At 39.5% G+C, this 16,827-nt stretch overlaps 1 protein-coding gene and 1 long non-coding RNA gene across 2 annotated transcripts in view; one reads left to right on the forward strand and one right to left on the reverse strand.

Moving 5' to 3' along the window:
- Window positions 1-16,827, reverse strand: part of scospondin (subcommissural organ spondin) — a 204,355-nt gene that overhangs the window by 130,298 nt on the left and 57,230 nt on the right. Inside the window, 12 exon segments of the mRNA XM_039789616.1 lie at window positions 272-396; window positions 502-657; window positions 2,309-2,485; window positions 2,728-2,898; window positions 3,198-3,244; window positions 3,352-3,504; window positions 3,711-3,948; window positions 4,407-4,544; window positions 4,877-5,044; window positions 13,458-13,670; window positions 16,101-16,265; window positions 16,551-16,586. Of these exon segments, the coding sequence (XP_039645550.1) occupies window positions 272-396; window positions 502-657; window positions 2,309-2,485; window positions 2,728-2,898; window positions 3,198-3,244; window positions 3,352-3,504; window positions 3,711-3,948; window positions 4,407-4,544; window positions 4,877-5,044; window positions 13,458-13,670; window positions 16,101-16,265; window positions 16,551-16,586 (1,787 nt within the window).
- On the forward strand, window positions 7,851-10,348 carry LOC120552006. The gene is made up of 3 exons (XR_005637951.1): window positions 7,851-8,096; window positions 8,603-8,696; window positions 9,638-10,348. It is a non-coding gene; the product is annotated as an uncharacterized LOC120552006 (long non-coding RNA).

Here is a 16,827-nt window from a genome sequence, read left to right on the forward strand (position 1 = left end):
GTTGCCTAAAACTGTCTGATTACCATTTGTCCTCAATGACCAGCAATCAAGAAGGTGCCTTTACCTTCACAGTATCAAGATTACTCCCACCTGCCATGTTAAATTTCAGAAACCACAATCTCTGAGGACACTGAGGACCATTTTTCACGTTTTGACATTATTATAATGATCCAATTCAGGTTTGCTTTATTGTGAGTAAAGGAGTGATTTGCACATTATGTACATCCTATACATATTGTATAAAATAGACTAGGGCAAATGAAATATTCACCTGTGGGCAGTAGCAGCCAGGTGTACACTCCCTGATGCCTAAACACAGATCTCTTTGGCCCTGCAGTGCACACTGCTTCTCACAGGGCGCACCACATGCTGAGTACACAAATGGGGCTTCACAATCTAAAAACATGAGGAAAAAACATGAAGTAGATTATGAACACTATCAATATGCACAAAATCAAACACACAGAATCAAATACACACACCAACTTGGTTGTAACTCACCATCACATTGACTGAGACTGCATGTCCTGCTCTCTGTTTCAACAGGAGTGCACTGCTGTCCCCTGGTGGCTGGGGAGAGAGCTACACGGTAGCGCTGCTGCCTCTGAGACACACACGAGCACTGGGACCAAACACTCCACTGCGACATGGGACAGCCTGCAGAAGAAAACAAGTCAACCAATCAGTCACTAAATCACTGAGAATCTGTGAAGTGGCGCTTGAAGTTGGACTCATATGACTCAGAGTTGGCCCCAGTGAGTCTACTGCTAAGTTAATCAGTGTATAATGGATCTATTTATTAAACAAACATTAGGATTATACTCTTTTACAATCAATATAAAGATCTTCTTACTGGCATCCACTACTAAAGTATAGTTAAAGCAGAAACAAAGATTCAATTAGCAACCATGATGATCTGACACTAACAACAACAAATGGTTCAATAATATTAAATCAATCATTGCATTAATCAATTGTCAAATTCAGCTAAGAACAGGGCTGGGAAATATAATTATTGAATAGCAAACCAAAATAAATGTAGTCATCAAAATACATATAATCTCTAGCTCATATATATTCAGAACAGTTACAGCTTTCCATGACATTCACCCACAATTTAAACCAATCTTTCAGTCAGCACACACAAGGAAAGATTGTGGACTAATGTATTTAAAAACATAATGTAAATATATGAATGAGATTCAAGTTTTTGGTACATATTGTCCAGCCTTAAAATAAATACATGCTCTCGCTTCCTGACATTTAAATATAATATTAATTGTAATACTAATTAATGTTAATTTGCTGTCTGCAACACACACTGCTCTTTTTTATGAATGTCTCATTGTGTAGCCTTAAGAGAAAGAGGTGCACACACACTAGATCCCCCCAAAAAAGATTGTTCATTAAGTACAATAATGACCTTTCAACATTCCCAACATGTGACCAAGAGGGTCGATACATAGACTGCACCTGACTCAACCTAGGTGTGTGGATCAAACCAGGTCCCGCTCATTACTTATGTCAACATATCATGTACACATCTAATTATTCACATTATCATCTAGTAAGTTGGGTTACCCATGTGTACCACTGTTTGTTTATGTCTTGTAATTTATTGTTAACTTGTTTATAGAAGAGGGTCAGAACAGATTTATGACTATAGTACCATATGTTTTCAGATCTTAGTATGACGTAGCCTACTATATTAGTTATATTTACTAGGATCTTTCTTTCAGGGGGTTAAGCATTTGATTGCCCCCCAGTGATAGATGTGGAATTAATATCTCAGTTTCCTGTTGTAAATCATTTGATGTGTATACAGTATATTGATGCAAGTGATGGGCTCAGCCTGGGATTCACATCTGGGCTGATGAAGACATAATACCGAAACCTTGTTTGTTGGTAGAAAAATTCACACTGCATTGACATTGTAAAATAGGACATGGCTTTCTTAGGACATGGCCCTCTCAGAGTGCCGTTCTGGTTTGTCTTAATAAATCGTTGAAGTTAGGTACTTTATGAACTCATTGTGTTGTCTTCACCAATTAAACCCTGCAACTACATCCACTTGTTCTGTTGCAATAACTCAATTTACCAATATGAATCTGTTCAAATCACCCTAATTATCATGGTTTCTCATAACACACATAACATCATCAGACAGAGCCACCACAAAGAGCACCACAGAATGAAATTACAATGAAAAATGATTTCATTGTACAGCACACAGAGGGCATCCTGCTATTCGACTCAGTTTACCAAGCTGAGCAGAACCAAGAGTAGCATTGTTGAGCTTTGTCTGTACCTGGACATGGCTGTTTATAACACAGCTGGGTCTCCTCTCTGTTCCTCTCAGCCTCAATCTCAGTGGGACACGCTGCGTCTCCTCCCTCCTCACACACACACACCCGCCGCCGTGACACAGCACCTGCGCCACAGCTCTGGGAACATGGTGACCATGGCAACCAGGGGCAAAGGTCATCTGTAGGCAAGAGAGTCAGTATGATCAGGTCAAATGTGAACTGTATTTACCTACTTCATGATCCTGTTCTGCTGACATCCTCCTTCCAAGATTATTCTGTTCATACAGTATGTATCAATGTACTATAACTAGAAATTATGCATGTCTGTTTTTTGGTAATAAACAGAACCTTTACATGGCTATGAATGAATAAATATAATTAAATTAAATTATAACTATAATTGTGGCATTTCTAAACAAACCTAGACATGGAGGAGTGTGACAGTCCTGTGTTTCTCTGTCCGGCCCGCTGCAGTGAGTCCCGTTGTTACGTGGAGGGGGGTTGATGCAGGCGCGGGTTCGAACCTGTGCGCCCTGACCACAGGTGACTGAGCAGTCAGACCACACTGACCATGGGGTCCAACCACCATCCACTGGAGACAACACACAGGAGTTGGTCATTCACTTATCTTACAAGGCATTTTAACAACATGCCAGTCAATATTTTTACAACGGGACAAACATAAATACATATTACACAATGTAAGCTTGTCCCTGTACTGTGATCCCTGTCACAGGTCAAATGGAATTGGTATATACTCTTTCATTAAAAATAAGCTAGCAATATAAACTGGGTACTTTGTTTGCATCAGTGCCCATGTTATTCTACCACATCTACATCTGAAGCCTACTTCATTCACTCTTTGTCTTTAAAATTGTTGCAGTGACCCACCTCTGCAGTCAATGTCTTGGCAGATATTTCCCTCTGGGGTGCAAGTGCTAGAAGGAAAAACAAATTAGAGTGTTTTAAAATGTCATTTCCATTTTCACTGCAAACCATCAACAAAATATTATTTTCCTCTGTGTTTGTAGGGCCTCCATCTCACCATTGTTTACACTCGCCCTGCAGCCAGGTGTCTCCCACTCTGAGCTCCTGGCCGTCATGGAGACAGAGAGGTGGGCAGGGTCCTGGGTCGCAGTTTTTATGCTGGACTTCTTCAAAATGGCAATTTGCTCCTTCAGTCTCTGGGATCAGAGACCTGACACACAACAGTGGCACAAAATGGTGAGTTTGTGTTTCTGGTTTACTTTGAGTAAATACTTCTAATTACAAAGACATTATAAAAATAGAAAATTTCCCTGAGAGGGTGGGAATTAAAGTTTTCAATTAAAAGAACAAAGATTTACTAATAAAGATGTTCTAATAAGTATAAACAGGTATTTGTGTTTCTTTTCTTTTCCTTACCTGTATCTGGTTCTCTGGCCCTGCCCACAGGACACGCTGCACAACGCCCAACTGGACCAGGAGCTCCAAACGCATGTGGCCTGGCAGCTGTTATTGGTGCAGAGGAGCTGTCCATCTGAGCAGCTGCAGTTGTTACATTCCACCTGATGCCAGCTGCCCGCTGCCCAAATTTGCCCCAGTGAGTCCACACAGTCACACTGCCACAGCTGGACACACACTCCATCCTGCTGCAACTGGCCTGGACACGCATGCAAAAATATGTACTATGTTAATAAACAGACAGGGGTTTTGTTAGGGCCCAGTCTTACATTACTGCAGCTGATACATTCCACTGAAAGCCCCACATGTACTTTAAATAGAGTTCCTCATCCACAAAAATACATATTTTGTCACCTAGTTGTATTAAGCTGCATGCAGACTGTTTTGGCTTTATGATATCTGTCAAAGAAGTTTGCCTTCAAAACTAAACAGCTGAGGCAAATGCACCTGAACAGAACAGAACAGCTGCACACAGAATTTAAAAATTACATTTAAATAACACATCTTTTTCTTACCATTTTTGCATTCTGTCTAAAGATAGTCCATATACCTCATTGTGAATGGTTTTGACACACACACACACACACACACACACACACACACACACACACACACACACACACACACACACACACACACACACACACACACACCTACCTTTAGGACAGCGACAGCCAGGTTGACATGCGGGGGTGTTGCCGTGACACTCTATGCCCTGCTGGAGGTCTGAGCACCGCTGGGGACACTGGTTGGCACACGGCACAAACTCCTGGCCTGGCGGGCACCCTTTCTCATCTGACAATACACAAACAGGTCATGAATTTTCTCATTATACTGCAGGCATTTTTTTTGCATAACGTGCCTTACCAAGGATGCTAATCAGAGACTTACCTAGAAAAATGGCCTTATGCTGAATAAATGATTCAGCATATGAAATGAATAATTCGTCTTTACAAAGGATGAACTCTCCTCGGGGTCATATAGCAATCTAAACTCTAAACTGAACAAGCGTGTGTGTGTGTGTGTGTGTGTGTGTGTGTTTGTGTGTGTCTGTGTGTGTGTGTGTGTCAGTGTGTGTGTATGTGTGTGTGTGTGTGTGAGAGAGAGAACATGTAGGTCTGTCTCACCGCAGGGTTTGGTGTTGCAGGGTTTGACCTGGTTCTTCTCTCCTACACACTTCTTCCCTCCATTCTTGGGCGGAGGGCTGGAGCAGGAGCGAGTGCGTATGGAGCGCCCGCCTCCACAGCCTTTATCACAACGAGACCAGGGACTCCAGCGAGACCAACCTCCATCCACTACATACAAACAAACATGAACATAAAAACATACATAAAATATGACACCAGTGTTTTTCCATGTTTATATAACATGTACTAGTAATCACATAGACTTTACAATAAATTATCATTCCAGTATTTCACAACTTGATTCTTATTTTTTTGGCCAGAATTTCTATTGGTTAAAATGTTCTCACCAAAGTAATTGACTGCAGCAATCAACTTGATGAATACAATGGTATATTTTTACAGATTGGAATGATGACTGAAAAAAAAGGACCTGGGTTGTGATAAACAGGAATTCTTTTTCATCTTTTAACACTTTTTTTTAAGCAAATATGTTTTTATAAAAAGGTGTGTGTCCAAACTTTTAGGCAAGATAAGCCCAGACCCACAGGGAGCCGGGAGGGGCTACAAGGCTCCAGGTTCATCATGTGGCAATTACTTTTTAGTAATTTTATTAATTGAAAATTAATTCACTAAAGCACAATATAAACTGAATCAATATAGAAGGAAACACTGGCATTATTACCAAATCTTGACTACCAATCTTGTAGGGCCCTGAGTTAAAAACTAGTTTTAAGGCCTTTGTTATTTGGTGGTGTGCTTAACGTTATGACAAACTGATTACCAATTACCAATTAACACAAAAACAATGCAGTGTGTGGGAGGAATTTGAGGGTGAGGGGTCACTAGGGGCCCAAAGCAAAAAGAAAATATCTCTGAAACCCCCTAGTAGGTTAATCTGTCTTTGCATAGTCACTCTAGGCATGGGCCGGTATACGATTCTGACAGTATGATAACCTTTAGCAAAAATATCACGGTATTGCAATTACAGCTTTAAAATGTATTTTTTATTTTTTTTTAAACAATGTATTTTATTTTCAAACACACTGCACACTGGCGGGGAGACAGATTACTAAACTGCAGTTTCTCTCCTTATGAACGGTATGACAGAACATTTTAGTGGTTTTCAAACCTTAACTTTTTCAAACCACGGTATACCTTGAAAGCGCTACACTGTAAAAAGTCCAACTTAATATTGTTGACATGAAAAAATATTTTAAGTGTTTAAGAATTGAAAATGTAAATTATTAATATTTGACTAAAAAATGTAAGTCGCTCCAGCAAAAGTTCAAATTTGTATGATTCAACGGCATTTAGTAAGTCATTACAAAATACATAATTCAGTTGGGATGCACAACTTATATTTAAATGTCCACAACAAGTGGAGAAAGTTCTGATAACTCATATGTCTTTGTTGTGAAATGCGGGAAAGCCAACTTTCCGAGTTGAAGATAGTCACTTGAAGTCATCAGATCCCCGCACTGGCTGTTTGCAGCGTAGCTGCATGAAATCTGGAGCCCACACTACAATTGGTCCGCACAGGCAAGTTTGAACCTTTTTTTCACTTAAAATATAAATTGTGTAATTGTATAATTGTGTGAAACATTAGTGGATAAGGTAGGCAGTGTTACTTTATTGACAACAGTTTGGCCCAAAGCTAAAGTTAGCCGCGAGCTTCTACTTATCCTAAGCTAGCTAGCAGCAAGGTTACCGTTAGCTAAGACTAACGTTAGCTGATAAATGCGGTACTCTTCTAGCTAAGCAGGTAACTTGGCTAACGTTACCGTTTAAACTTCGTAAAAGCTTTTCAGACCGGTAGCGTTAGCTAAGTTAAAATACTTGTGTGATTTTACTATTTCGTAATTGCGGGAACGTTAGCTAGCTAGTAACGTTATACATTTCTAACAGGGTCGGCTTTCGGTTGCTTAAACCTAAACAACCTAGCTAGCTAGCTAGCTAGTACCAACAGTTAAGCTATTAATTGGGTTCAATTCAAGTCAGTGTTGTGAATAGTGTTTTAAAGTAACTTTAGTACTAACGTGAGTTAGCATTAGTATAAGTATAATGTCTAAATAACCGGTAAGAAGAATAGATTGCGCTAGCTAAATCATGCTGCCTCAAGACAGACTTCCACCTCGGTCCCTTCTGATTCAGGAGAGAAGCATGGAGGTTTTATAAGACAGATAGCAAAGTTAGCCCGGTTACACCGCCTGCGTGCGGCGTGACGTGGCATTTCTGTTGCGTGTCAGCTGCGTGGATTTTTCTGTCTTTACACACAAGAAATGCTGCTGCTAGCCTTGTCTGTACACATGTACTGTATGTTTCTCACTGATAAAATTAAATACTGTGTTAAACATAAATATCTACAGATCTGATTACAGCAAAGACAACGTCGGCAGTATTGATGGCAAAATAGGCTCCAGAATATTTCCTTCTGTATTGACAGGTGCAATATTAGAAAATCTCGAGGCTTTCAAACATCAACAGGTCATTTATTAATATGTATTTGTGTCTAAACGACATATAAACATATTTTTATATTCTATTTTTGCCTGGAAATGCTTCCAACACGCTTGCGTGTCGCTGAAAAAATAGTCGTCGGTTCTATTTCTAGCATGCATGCGTTTTTCGGTGTGGCTCGAGCGGCCCACGAGACGTGCGTGTACGCAGGCAGTGTGTAAGCTCTAACCTGTTAACATGGGAGCCCAAATAAAACGGACACGCCACGCAGCTGACACACTCGCCCGGCCTTCGAGGTTGGCGAGCGGGTCTAATAATGAATGTTATTGCGCTTGACGTCGCGGGGCTCAACTCCTAAAATATGTGTATGTGTATGGATCAACTGATCTGTTGCACCACAATTAATCAATGTTTTAAACTGATTAAGAACCACATATTTAAAAAAACAACTCATACTTAATTGTTTCTCTTATGTTTCGCTTATTACCAATATATTGTAACCTTTGTCTTTCAGATTGAGTTGAATGCAATGCAAATCCTGCAAATTCACCAACCTCAATGAAGCTGTTCTCCTGAAGCACTAGGCCTACTGTCTGTATCACAGAGGCAGGCAGAGTTCTATCGGATCACCAACAAGAACCTACTAGACAACTTTAGAGCAGCCATTAATCAGCACACTCTAGGACTGCTTGGACTCTATCGGGCTAGGAGGCCAGCTTTTCCGTCTGAGATGGATCAACTCCTTAAGGGACTGGATGAAGAGGTGATTAATTTAGTAATCTCAGTATTTTGGAAAATGTTGACAGTTGTATTGCAAGAAATCGTGGGATTTTTTACTGCAAGATATATAAAGCTAAAATAATAAATACAAAGTTTCAATAATGTAAGGTGTTTCTCATAGTATCAAACATTAGAATTAACCCATTATACGCTACCTAACGTACAGAAAAAGTAGCGACTAGGTGCTGAACAAAGTGGCACATGTAGCAGTTAAAAAGCATTACATATTGTAAGTTTTGAGTTACCCTTAGATTTGCATTCTACTAAAATTTGCTCAATGTGGAATAAAACAGTGGTTTACCAATACTTACCAATACAGTTAATTGTGTGATTCAGTTTTAGTCCTCTGCCTTAGTAAATAAAAAAAGGCAGCTGTCACAGAAGTTGCTCAATTGTTAACTGGCCAGTCCCTTTGCGTATAGCTTTGGCTTTTCTGCTTGTTACTTAGATTTTGTTTTAATGTTTTTCATCCATCTTTTTGTGTTTCAGACCAATGACATCACAGCACACACAGGCTGCAGCCTTGAAGGGCCTTCCTTTGTATATCTGTGAAAGTCATGAGAAGCTGTTCAGGAGTTGTCTGGTGAGTGATTATTAGCAACTCCTGTTTATGTTGTACTTGACTAGGATTGTTACCAAACAGTTAACACTGCCCATTTTTCCATTCCAGTTTATCTATCCACTGTTCTCCTTGCCCATTTTTATCTAAATGCATGAAGTGTCTCAAATAGATGTACTTTGCTGTTAATATTCTTTATTTAAGCTGCAATATTGAGAAATTTGGTTTGGTGCTCTTTAGTGCCATCTAAAAGCCCCAAAATTGCAACTGCACTGAAACGTATGGTTGTGAAACGGATAAGAAACTCAGTCAGAAATCTGTCATCAAATCCATGTTTACTCATTAATTAATCTAGATACCTAATTTTGGAAACTTAAATTAATATTTTTTGTTATTTAGACTCTTTATATAGCCGATATATAATAAAGCTTCTAATATAACGTATTCATACTAAACTTATGCTCTTTTGAAGGTATTAACGCAGCTCTCTCCTGTCAGATACACAGCACAGCGAGGTCTTATTTTCTGTCAATTCTAAAGTGACCGTTTTATTACTTATTATAATTTGGTGATTAGCAACCATCTCTTCCTGTTCCATGAATTGTATGACAATTTTTTCTCGTTGTCTCTGCAATTTAAGATTTACGTTAGCGTCTTTGTACTGTTGTTTAAAGCAGCAAACGATCCCATGAGCCAGATAGCCGCAGTAGTGCCATTTTTTAACTCTCTTACAATATATAATTAAACTGTACATTTTCATTTTTAAATCTCAGTTTTTTTTTTAACAATTTGAATATATATTCAAATTTAGAATATTCTTTGACAGCCCTACTAGATACACGCTTATAATCAGGGGAAGAAGTAAAAGTACTAATACAACATGTACAAATACTCTAAAGATTGTAAAATGTCTGTCAGTTTGATTTACTAATCATATATTTGTCTTTCCTGTCTGAAATCACAAGGATACTGACCCATAAGAGGAGCAGACAAAGCCTCATTGTGGGGATACTTACTATGGAGGATGATCAAAGTACGGCTCCGGCAAGTTGCAAATGTAGCTGTGGTTCTAGAAGAAGACATCGTCTTACAAGACCTCCCTGACCTGCTAACGGCCTTTGCTTTGCTCTTTGGGCTGATATGCCTCAAACATTCAGTTTCCCAAGGAACTGAGGTACGCCTTCGAAACATTTCAGAAGGTGTTAAGTAATCAAATCTTGCTGTCCTTTCTAAGTATTTAAGTAAAAAAATTAGAATATGTTAACTGACATCCACAACTACTAATGTTCAGTAGGGCTGCACGATTCAGAAAATGTCACGATTCAATATCAATTTTCGTAGGGCTGTGTTCGATTGAAGAAATTCTTAGTCGACTAACATTCAACTCATTCAACTGTATCGACTAATCGATTAGTTGATTTAATCGACGATCTGTAAATCTGAGTTTCTCCCAAAAGAGTCATGCAAAAGGATGCATATATTGAATAAGATAATGCCTCCTTTGCATATATTAAACACCAACATTTCAGAAAACGTGTAATACAACAAATAACTGCCTTAATGAAAGTTATTAAAGTAGATTTCACGGTGATATCTATTAGGTAAAATGTCAACCCTTAATTCTTGTGTTTACCAGAGATGTGCTCGTACGTTTCTTGGAAATAAGTCATTCAGCATGAAAAAGCATCAAACATGACTAATCGACTAAAGAAATCTAAGTTGACTAAGACCAAAACGACCGATTAGTCGACTAATCGACTAAGAGGGAGCAGTCTTTTTTTTCCTAGATTAAAAACGATTCTCAATTAAAAAAAACGATTCACAGTATGTAAATGTAGTGACTTTTCTCATGTGATTGCAGTAGACGATACAATAAAAATTTATTAAAATTTTTTTGGGTTGGAAACTTGAATCGCGATTCAAATGTGAATCGATTTTTGCACACCTACTGTCCAGGCAACACTGTTTATTAAAGGAATAGTTTAGCATTTTTTAAGTGGGGTTCTATGAGGTACCTATGCATAGTTATGGAGATGGCGATGAGTGCAGTCACTATAAGGAGATGGGGGAGATGTCACTGTAGCAGAAGTCATCCTTGTACTGTGGGGGTGAGTAGAAAAAAAGCCTTTTTACCACATAGGAAATGCTTACCTAAAATAATAATAAATGTCTGTTCAAATGTACACAAAATGTTGTCTCTGCTTTAGTTTGCCGCCAGACAGACATTTATTTTTGCACTTTTTTTTTTGAAGTGTAGTTTCGGCCATATATTTCTGCACCAACTCCCCTGCTCTGATTTGGCGTGTTGAGTGATTCGCTGCACTCCACCAGCACAAGTTGGCATAGTAATACAGGGCTAAGGGACATCTCCCCCAAACTCCTTATAGTGAATGCACTAATCACCATCTCCATAAGGGAAAAGACTATGCATAGGTAGCTCATACAACCGCACTTCAAATATGCTGAGCTATCCTTTTAACTGTCTCTGCTACTAACAAACATTGCTCTATCTGTACACTTCTTAAGTTTTTGTCTCCTCTTCTACCCATTTCTTATATTCAGTTGTTCTTTAAGTAACCTGCACTTTATTATATATATATATATATATATATATATATATATATATATATATATATATATAAATATAAATATAATACTATACTGTATTATTTACTTGTGTAAGGATTTCATTGTGTGAAATTGTTGATACACCGACAGTATTTTAATACATATAGCATTTGCTGCAACATTTTACAAGTTAGAAAAGTTTAGAAACTGTTTGGCCTGATTGGGTCAGTTATGGGTCTCAGCTGCTCTCAGTTGCTCGTTTGAAGCATTTGATACATGTTAAACATGTTGAATAAAAAAAAAGCTTTGAATCAAGACAATGTATATGATTATTTGTATGTGCAAATTATTTGTATAAGTGGGTATTATGGTTATATTGAAATTGCCCTAACTTGGGTTTTAAAGTTGTTACAAAGCACAATCATGAGTTACTGAAACTTGGAAGTTGAGTTGAGATGAGAAAGGTTTTAGAGTCATCACAATGTATTGTTATGAGTCACTGCGACTTTGAGTTTATTTAAGATAAGTAAGGTTTTGAAGTTTTCCCAATTCAGAATTATAAGCTACTGCAATTTTGAGTTAGGTTGAGATAAGTAAGGATTTAAAATTCCCTTAATTCATTGTTGTGAGTTACCGCAACTTGGAGTTAAGTTACGCAAATTTAAAATTGAAAGTTGGACCAACTCAAAAGCAAAACTTAAAAAGTTAAGTTTTTTTCCCCAACTTAAAATTTTGCTGAAGTTTGTTGCCTTAAAATTGTAAGTTGTGTCAACTTTTTATTTTTTACGGTGTACCTGGCCCATGCTTAAGTCACTCCATTAAAATATAAACATCATGTCTGTTTACATTGTTGTCAAAGTTCTGTTATTTTGTAGCAATGCAGTTGTAGGTGCAGACTGATTTCAAATGTACATTACTACAGAACAATATTGCAAATCTGAATTAATTCATCACTGAAACATTAAGGGCCCTATTTTAACGATCTGAAACGCAAGTATGAAACGCAAAACGCAAGTATCTTTGTGGGCGGATCTCGGGCGCTGTTGCTATGATACCGGCGGGATAAATGACTCTTGCGCCCGACGCAAATCTAAAATGGGTTGGTCTGAAGTAGCTAGGTGTGGTTTGGGCGTAACGTGAAAATAACCAATCAGAGCGTCATCTCTCATTCCCTTTAAGAGCAGGCGCGCTTGTTCCATGGCAGATTGCTATTATGACGGCGGATTTGCCTGGCGCACGCCAGCGGGAGCTGTCCGGGATGCGGCAAAGTAATAAATGCCCGTCTTGGCCGGGTGGCGATGTTGCTGCGGCCTCTCGGGCGCATCTCCTCAAGTCTGGAGAGGATTGCTGCAGCCATGGAGCGTGGGTCTGCAAACGCACCACCTGCTCCTGGTGTGCCCCTTCCTCCTCCCCCCACTCCATCTCCGTCCACCCGCTCCACCAGGAGCGCATCACGCATTACTCCCAGACCAGATCCCGCCGGAGTGTCCAATCCCGCCGTAGTTCAACATCACGTCTCCTTAAGTCCTCTAATATTTCCTCATTTATGTCATCAACACATCCATGATTCATGGAAATGTGTAAAACACAACAAGCCGCAAAGAATGCTGCGACTTTTTGAGGACTGTACTGTAAAGTGCTTCCTGTTCTATCCAAACACAACACTGAAGCGCATTTTCAGTAATATTTTCCCTTGTAATTATGTATGGTTTGCAAAAATGGGAACTGCTGCGTCCGTTTAGATGAGATAAGCAAAGTGTATGAGCATTGTGCACACGCTACATTATGGCCAAGCATGCGCCCCTAAAATAGCATCTGAATAACGCGCTACTGACTTTAGACTAGCGCCACTGACTTTAGACTAGCGCCACTGACTTTAAACCAGGTTTTTCCTGGTCAGTGGTGGAATTGTTTTCTGAAACTGCAAAATAGCACCAGGGAACGTTAGCGCCAGAACACGCCTCCTCTTTTCGCTGAACCGCTCTTTGCAGCGCAAATACATTCCCTAATTTACCGCCGTGCGTCTGTGGAGGGAAAAGTCCGCTGTGCGTGGGGTGCAAAATAGGAATGATACATGCATCGGTGTACAAAGGCAATTGCGCTGAGTGCAAGATAGGGCCCTAAAGCTTGAAAATCAGTCAAAGACAATATAACATTTTCTGAAAGGGATGAATTAAAGATCGCAGATTGACTCTACGTGCTGATCAGTCGGCTGACCTCTGCAGGGCCTGATGTTACAGAAGCGATGCTCCAGGTTTCCTCCCAAGATGTCTTTACACCACGAGCCGTTGGTCCGGGGGCGGAGGAAGGCTCGGATCCTCTGCTGCTGACCCACTCCGCAGGACCGTGAACAGGAGCGCCACTCCCCCCATTCTGTCCACGAACAGTTCCTCTCCACACAGTCTGCCCCCACACATACATCGTCTCCATCTGGGAACATATTACAAAAGCCACAAGACTGCTTGACAGAATCATTGAATATAGTAAAATAGCCTAGCTTAGTATTAGTGTTAATTGTGGGGCTTTGGTTTAATTGCTGGTATCTCTTCTCCTTTACAATTTCAACCTTGTTGTTACAGTTTAATATAATTACAGATTTGTTTACGGTATTTACAGTAATATCACAATATGTATTCATTAAATTGAAAACGGTACACAGAGCTCCTTTGAAACACAGTCACAACAAATTTGCAGTTTATAAAGTTTAAGTATATGTTTCAGTTTAGGCCAGAAACACAGCTGAATCATAAGAATGTTACTCCTGTTTACCCCCTCCCTGGAATTAAAAACTTCAAACAGTAAACACTTCAGCTGCCTACTATGTGGTTAGATTTGATTATGTACAAATACAACTTCACATTATTCTCAAACAAGATTGTGAAATAATACAGCTTCCCTGTACTAATCTCTTCTGATGTCTGCGCTGATCTATGAGTAAAACAATTAAGACCTTTAAAAAATCTGTCGTCTGAGATAAGCATGGTGAAAAAGTACAAACCAAGCCACAACAAAAACAGTCCCAAACAGCAAACCAACAGATGTTATAAAACTCTGTTTGTGTAGAGATTTTACTGAGGGAAAGCTGCTCTCACACACAGGCTCCTAGTATCTAAAAAATTCATCCACTGTTGTCTAATATAAGCCATTAGCATGGCAGTTTTCATCTTACCACAAATGTTGCCATCTTTTTTATAAAAATGTTAATGAGCAGTGGCTTGCTTAATGTTTACACATGCACCATCAGTCACAAACGGGAAATACTGTGCTCTACTATGAGTTACTAAAATATTGGTAGTTGAGTTATTTTCTCAAAATATAACAGGATGAAAACGTAAGCAAGCAGATGGTTTGGAAATGTATGTTTGACTGGTACAAGGAAAGACTTGGCAGCAGTCCTGGGGCCAATCCCAATGTCCACACTCACTGACTTTGAGGTGTGTTCCAGGTAAGTCAGCGAGGGCTAAGGGCTGTTCCACTGGCAAATCCTCAAGTGCTTTAGAGCTCATCTTACAGACTTTTTAAGTCCTTTATGCACACTTTACTTTAGTCTGCATCTGTGCAGACTTTCTCTGAAGGAATTACCCACAAGTCATAGCATTGTGACGTTAAAACATGGGGTTACCAGGGGATGCTCGGAAGCGTTAAAAAAAAAAAAAAAAAGGTAAACAAGGACTGGCACATGGCTGTTCAGCCTGGTATATTATTTGTCTACAGAAACACTACCGACCACACCGACCAACATGCAAAAATATGTGTAATCAACCACCCGAACCTGACTCACATACCTTACGCATTATAGTAGCAGAATTGTCAGGACTGAGGACAGGAGACAAGGACAAAGACGAACTGAGCGCCACGGCACCAGTGATTTTGACAGTGTTTGTGTGTTTGAGAGGAGTGACAGAGAGAGAGAGGAAGAGAAGGTGACGCAAATAAAGAGAGATTTTGGTAGTCCTTATTTTTAAAAGTACATTTTAGTCTCGTCGGTTTTCCTTGATATTGCATGTTGATATGGTTACAGTTAGTGTTTAATGACGTTGGTGCCGTCTCATTAACTTTATCTGGTGTAAGTCATGGAAAAAAAGGTTGTTAACTAACATATTTCATTATAGTTTTCGTCCACAATATTAACACTAGGTGTAGCCTCTCGCACTCAAGCACCACTAGGTGATGTCAGTTAAAGTCTGTGTGGGTTCGGGGCCTTTGGGATTGGGTCATAGACTGACCATAGACCGTAAAAGAATGGACACAGTGATGCCATATGCTTCGACCGAGACTAGTGAAGACACTTTCCCGGTGCTGGCTGAGCGTGCTGCGCAGCCTAAACCTAAGCTTGAAGATGTAGATGTGACGTGAGCAACCAGAGACGGAGAGTGTAGGTATATGTAAGGAGATAACATAGGCACAGGCTAATTATTGCTAACTACAATGCTTGTTAACATTAGTAATTAAACTTAAACAGCTAATGTAAGTCCAAACTGCCTGCGAGCTTCTCCTGTACTATACGGTAATTCCTCTACTGTGCGACAGTAAGTTGCGTGGTTATGACCCAATCGTTAGCCTATTGTTATAAAAGCGTCTGCTACGGAGCCATAACGTGAGGTACAAGGTAATGGAGCCTTTTATACATTGTCGTGTTTCTTTAGAAATAAACAATGGACAAATAGAGTCTTTAAACGCTTCAGATGTAAAGTTATTCACTGTCAAAACGACGCCAAAATGAATGGCAGTCAATGGGATGCTAACGGAAGGTGATGGCTTGTTAGCCTACAACCTCCCCATAGGAGGTACGCTTTCCAGATGCTGGCTTACCCCCTTGACTCTGACAGCAGCAGAGAGAGATAATGTGAGTGGTGGTACCTGAACACAGGGGCAGGTTACAGGCCTTCTCTTGGTGAGAGCTTCCAGAGCAGGGAGGTCTGATACACTGCCGATAACGGGACTTCATGGCCGGGCTGAGAGCATCAGTGCAAGTCTTAGTGCAGGGACTCCATAATGACCATGGAGAGAAGCCAGCATCCTCATCTAAAGAAGATGGAGGAGGAATGAGGATGAAATAGAGAAGTCTTAAATGATTGTTTTTGTCTTATGAGGGAAAAGATGGTATAAATGGATAAAGATGGATAAAAAAAACCTAACAAATCTCAATACCATTTACCATGCAGACAAAAAAAAATAGCAAAGACCAGTAGGGGCGAAGGAAGCAAAAAAAAAAAAAAGCGAAACAAAAAAGACAAAAAGTAATATAGTAAAAAAATACTGTAAATCAACAGTGGAAAAGACCCAGCTGGTATTAAACTTTGTATTTACCTGGTAAAACTGGTTCTTCTGTAGGACCCACAATCACTGCCAACAACAAGCAAAAATTCAAAATCAGTACAAGTTCCACCATTACTATTGTGCACAAACAAGCAGCTGGCAGTACATACTGTCTCTGTTATTCATAATGGCTGCGAAGGAAGGATACAGAATAGCCCTTTATAATTAAATTAGATTTATGATTTAATTTAAAATAAACAGTCTCACAGTACCATCTCCCTCACCTGTGATTGCTGGTCATTGTAACAAATTGTCAATCTTCCATCAT

Source organism: Perca fluviatilis, chromosome 22, assembly GCF_010015445.1.
Source record: "Perca fluviatilis chromosome 22, GENO_Pfluv_1.0, whole genome shotgun sequence".
Taxonomy (NCBI): Eukaryota; Metazoa; Chordata; class Actinopteri; order Perciformes; family Percidae; genus Perca; species Perca fluviatilis.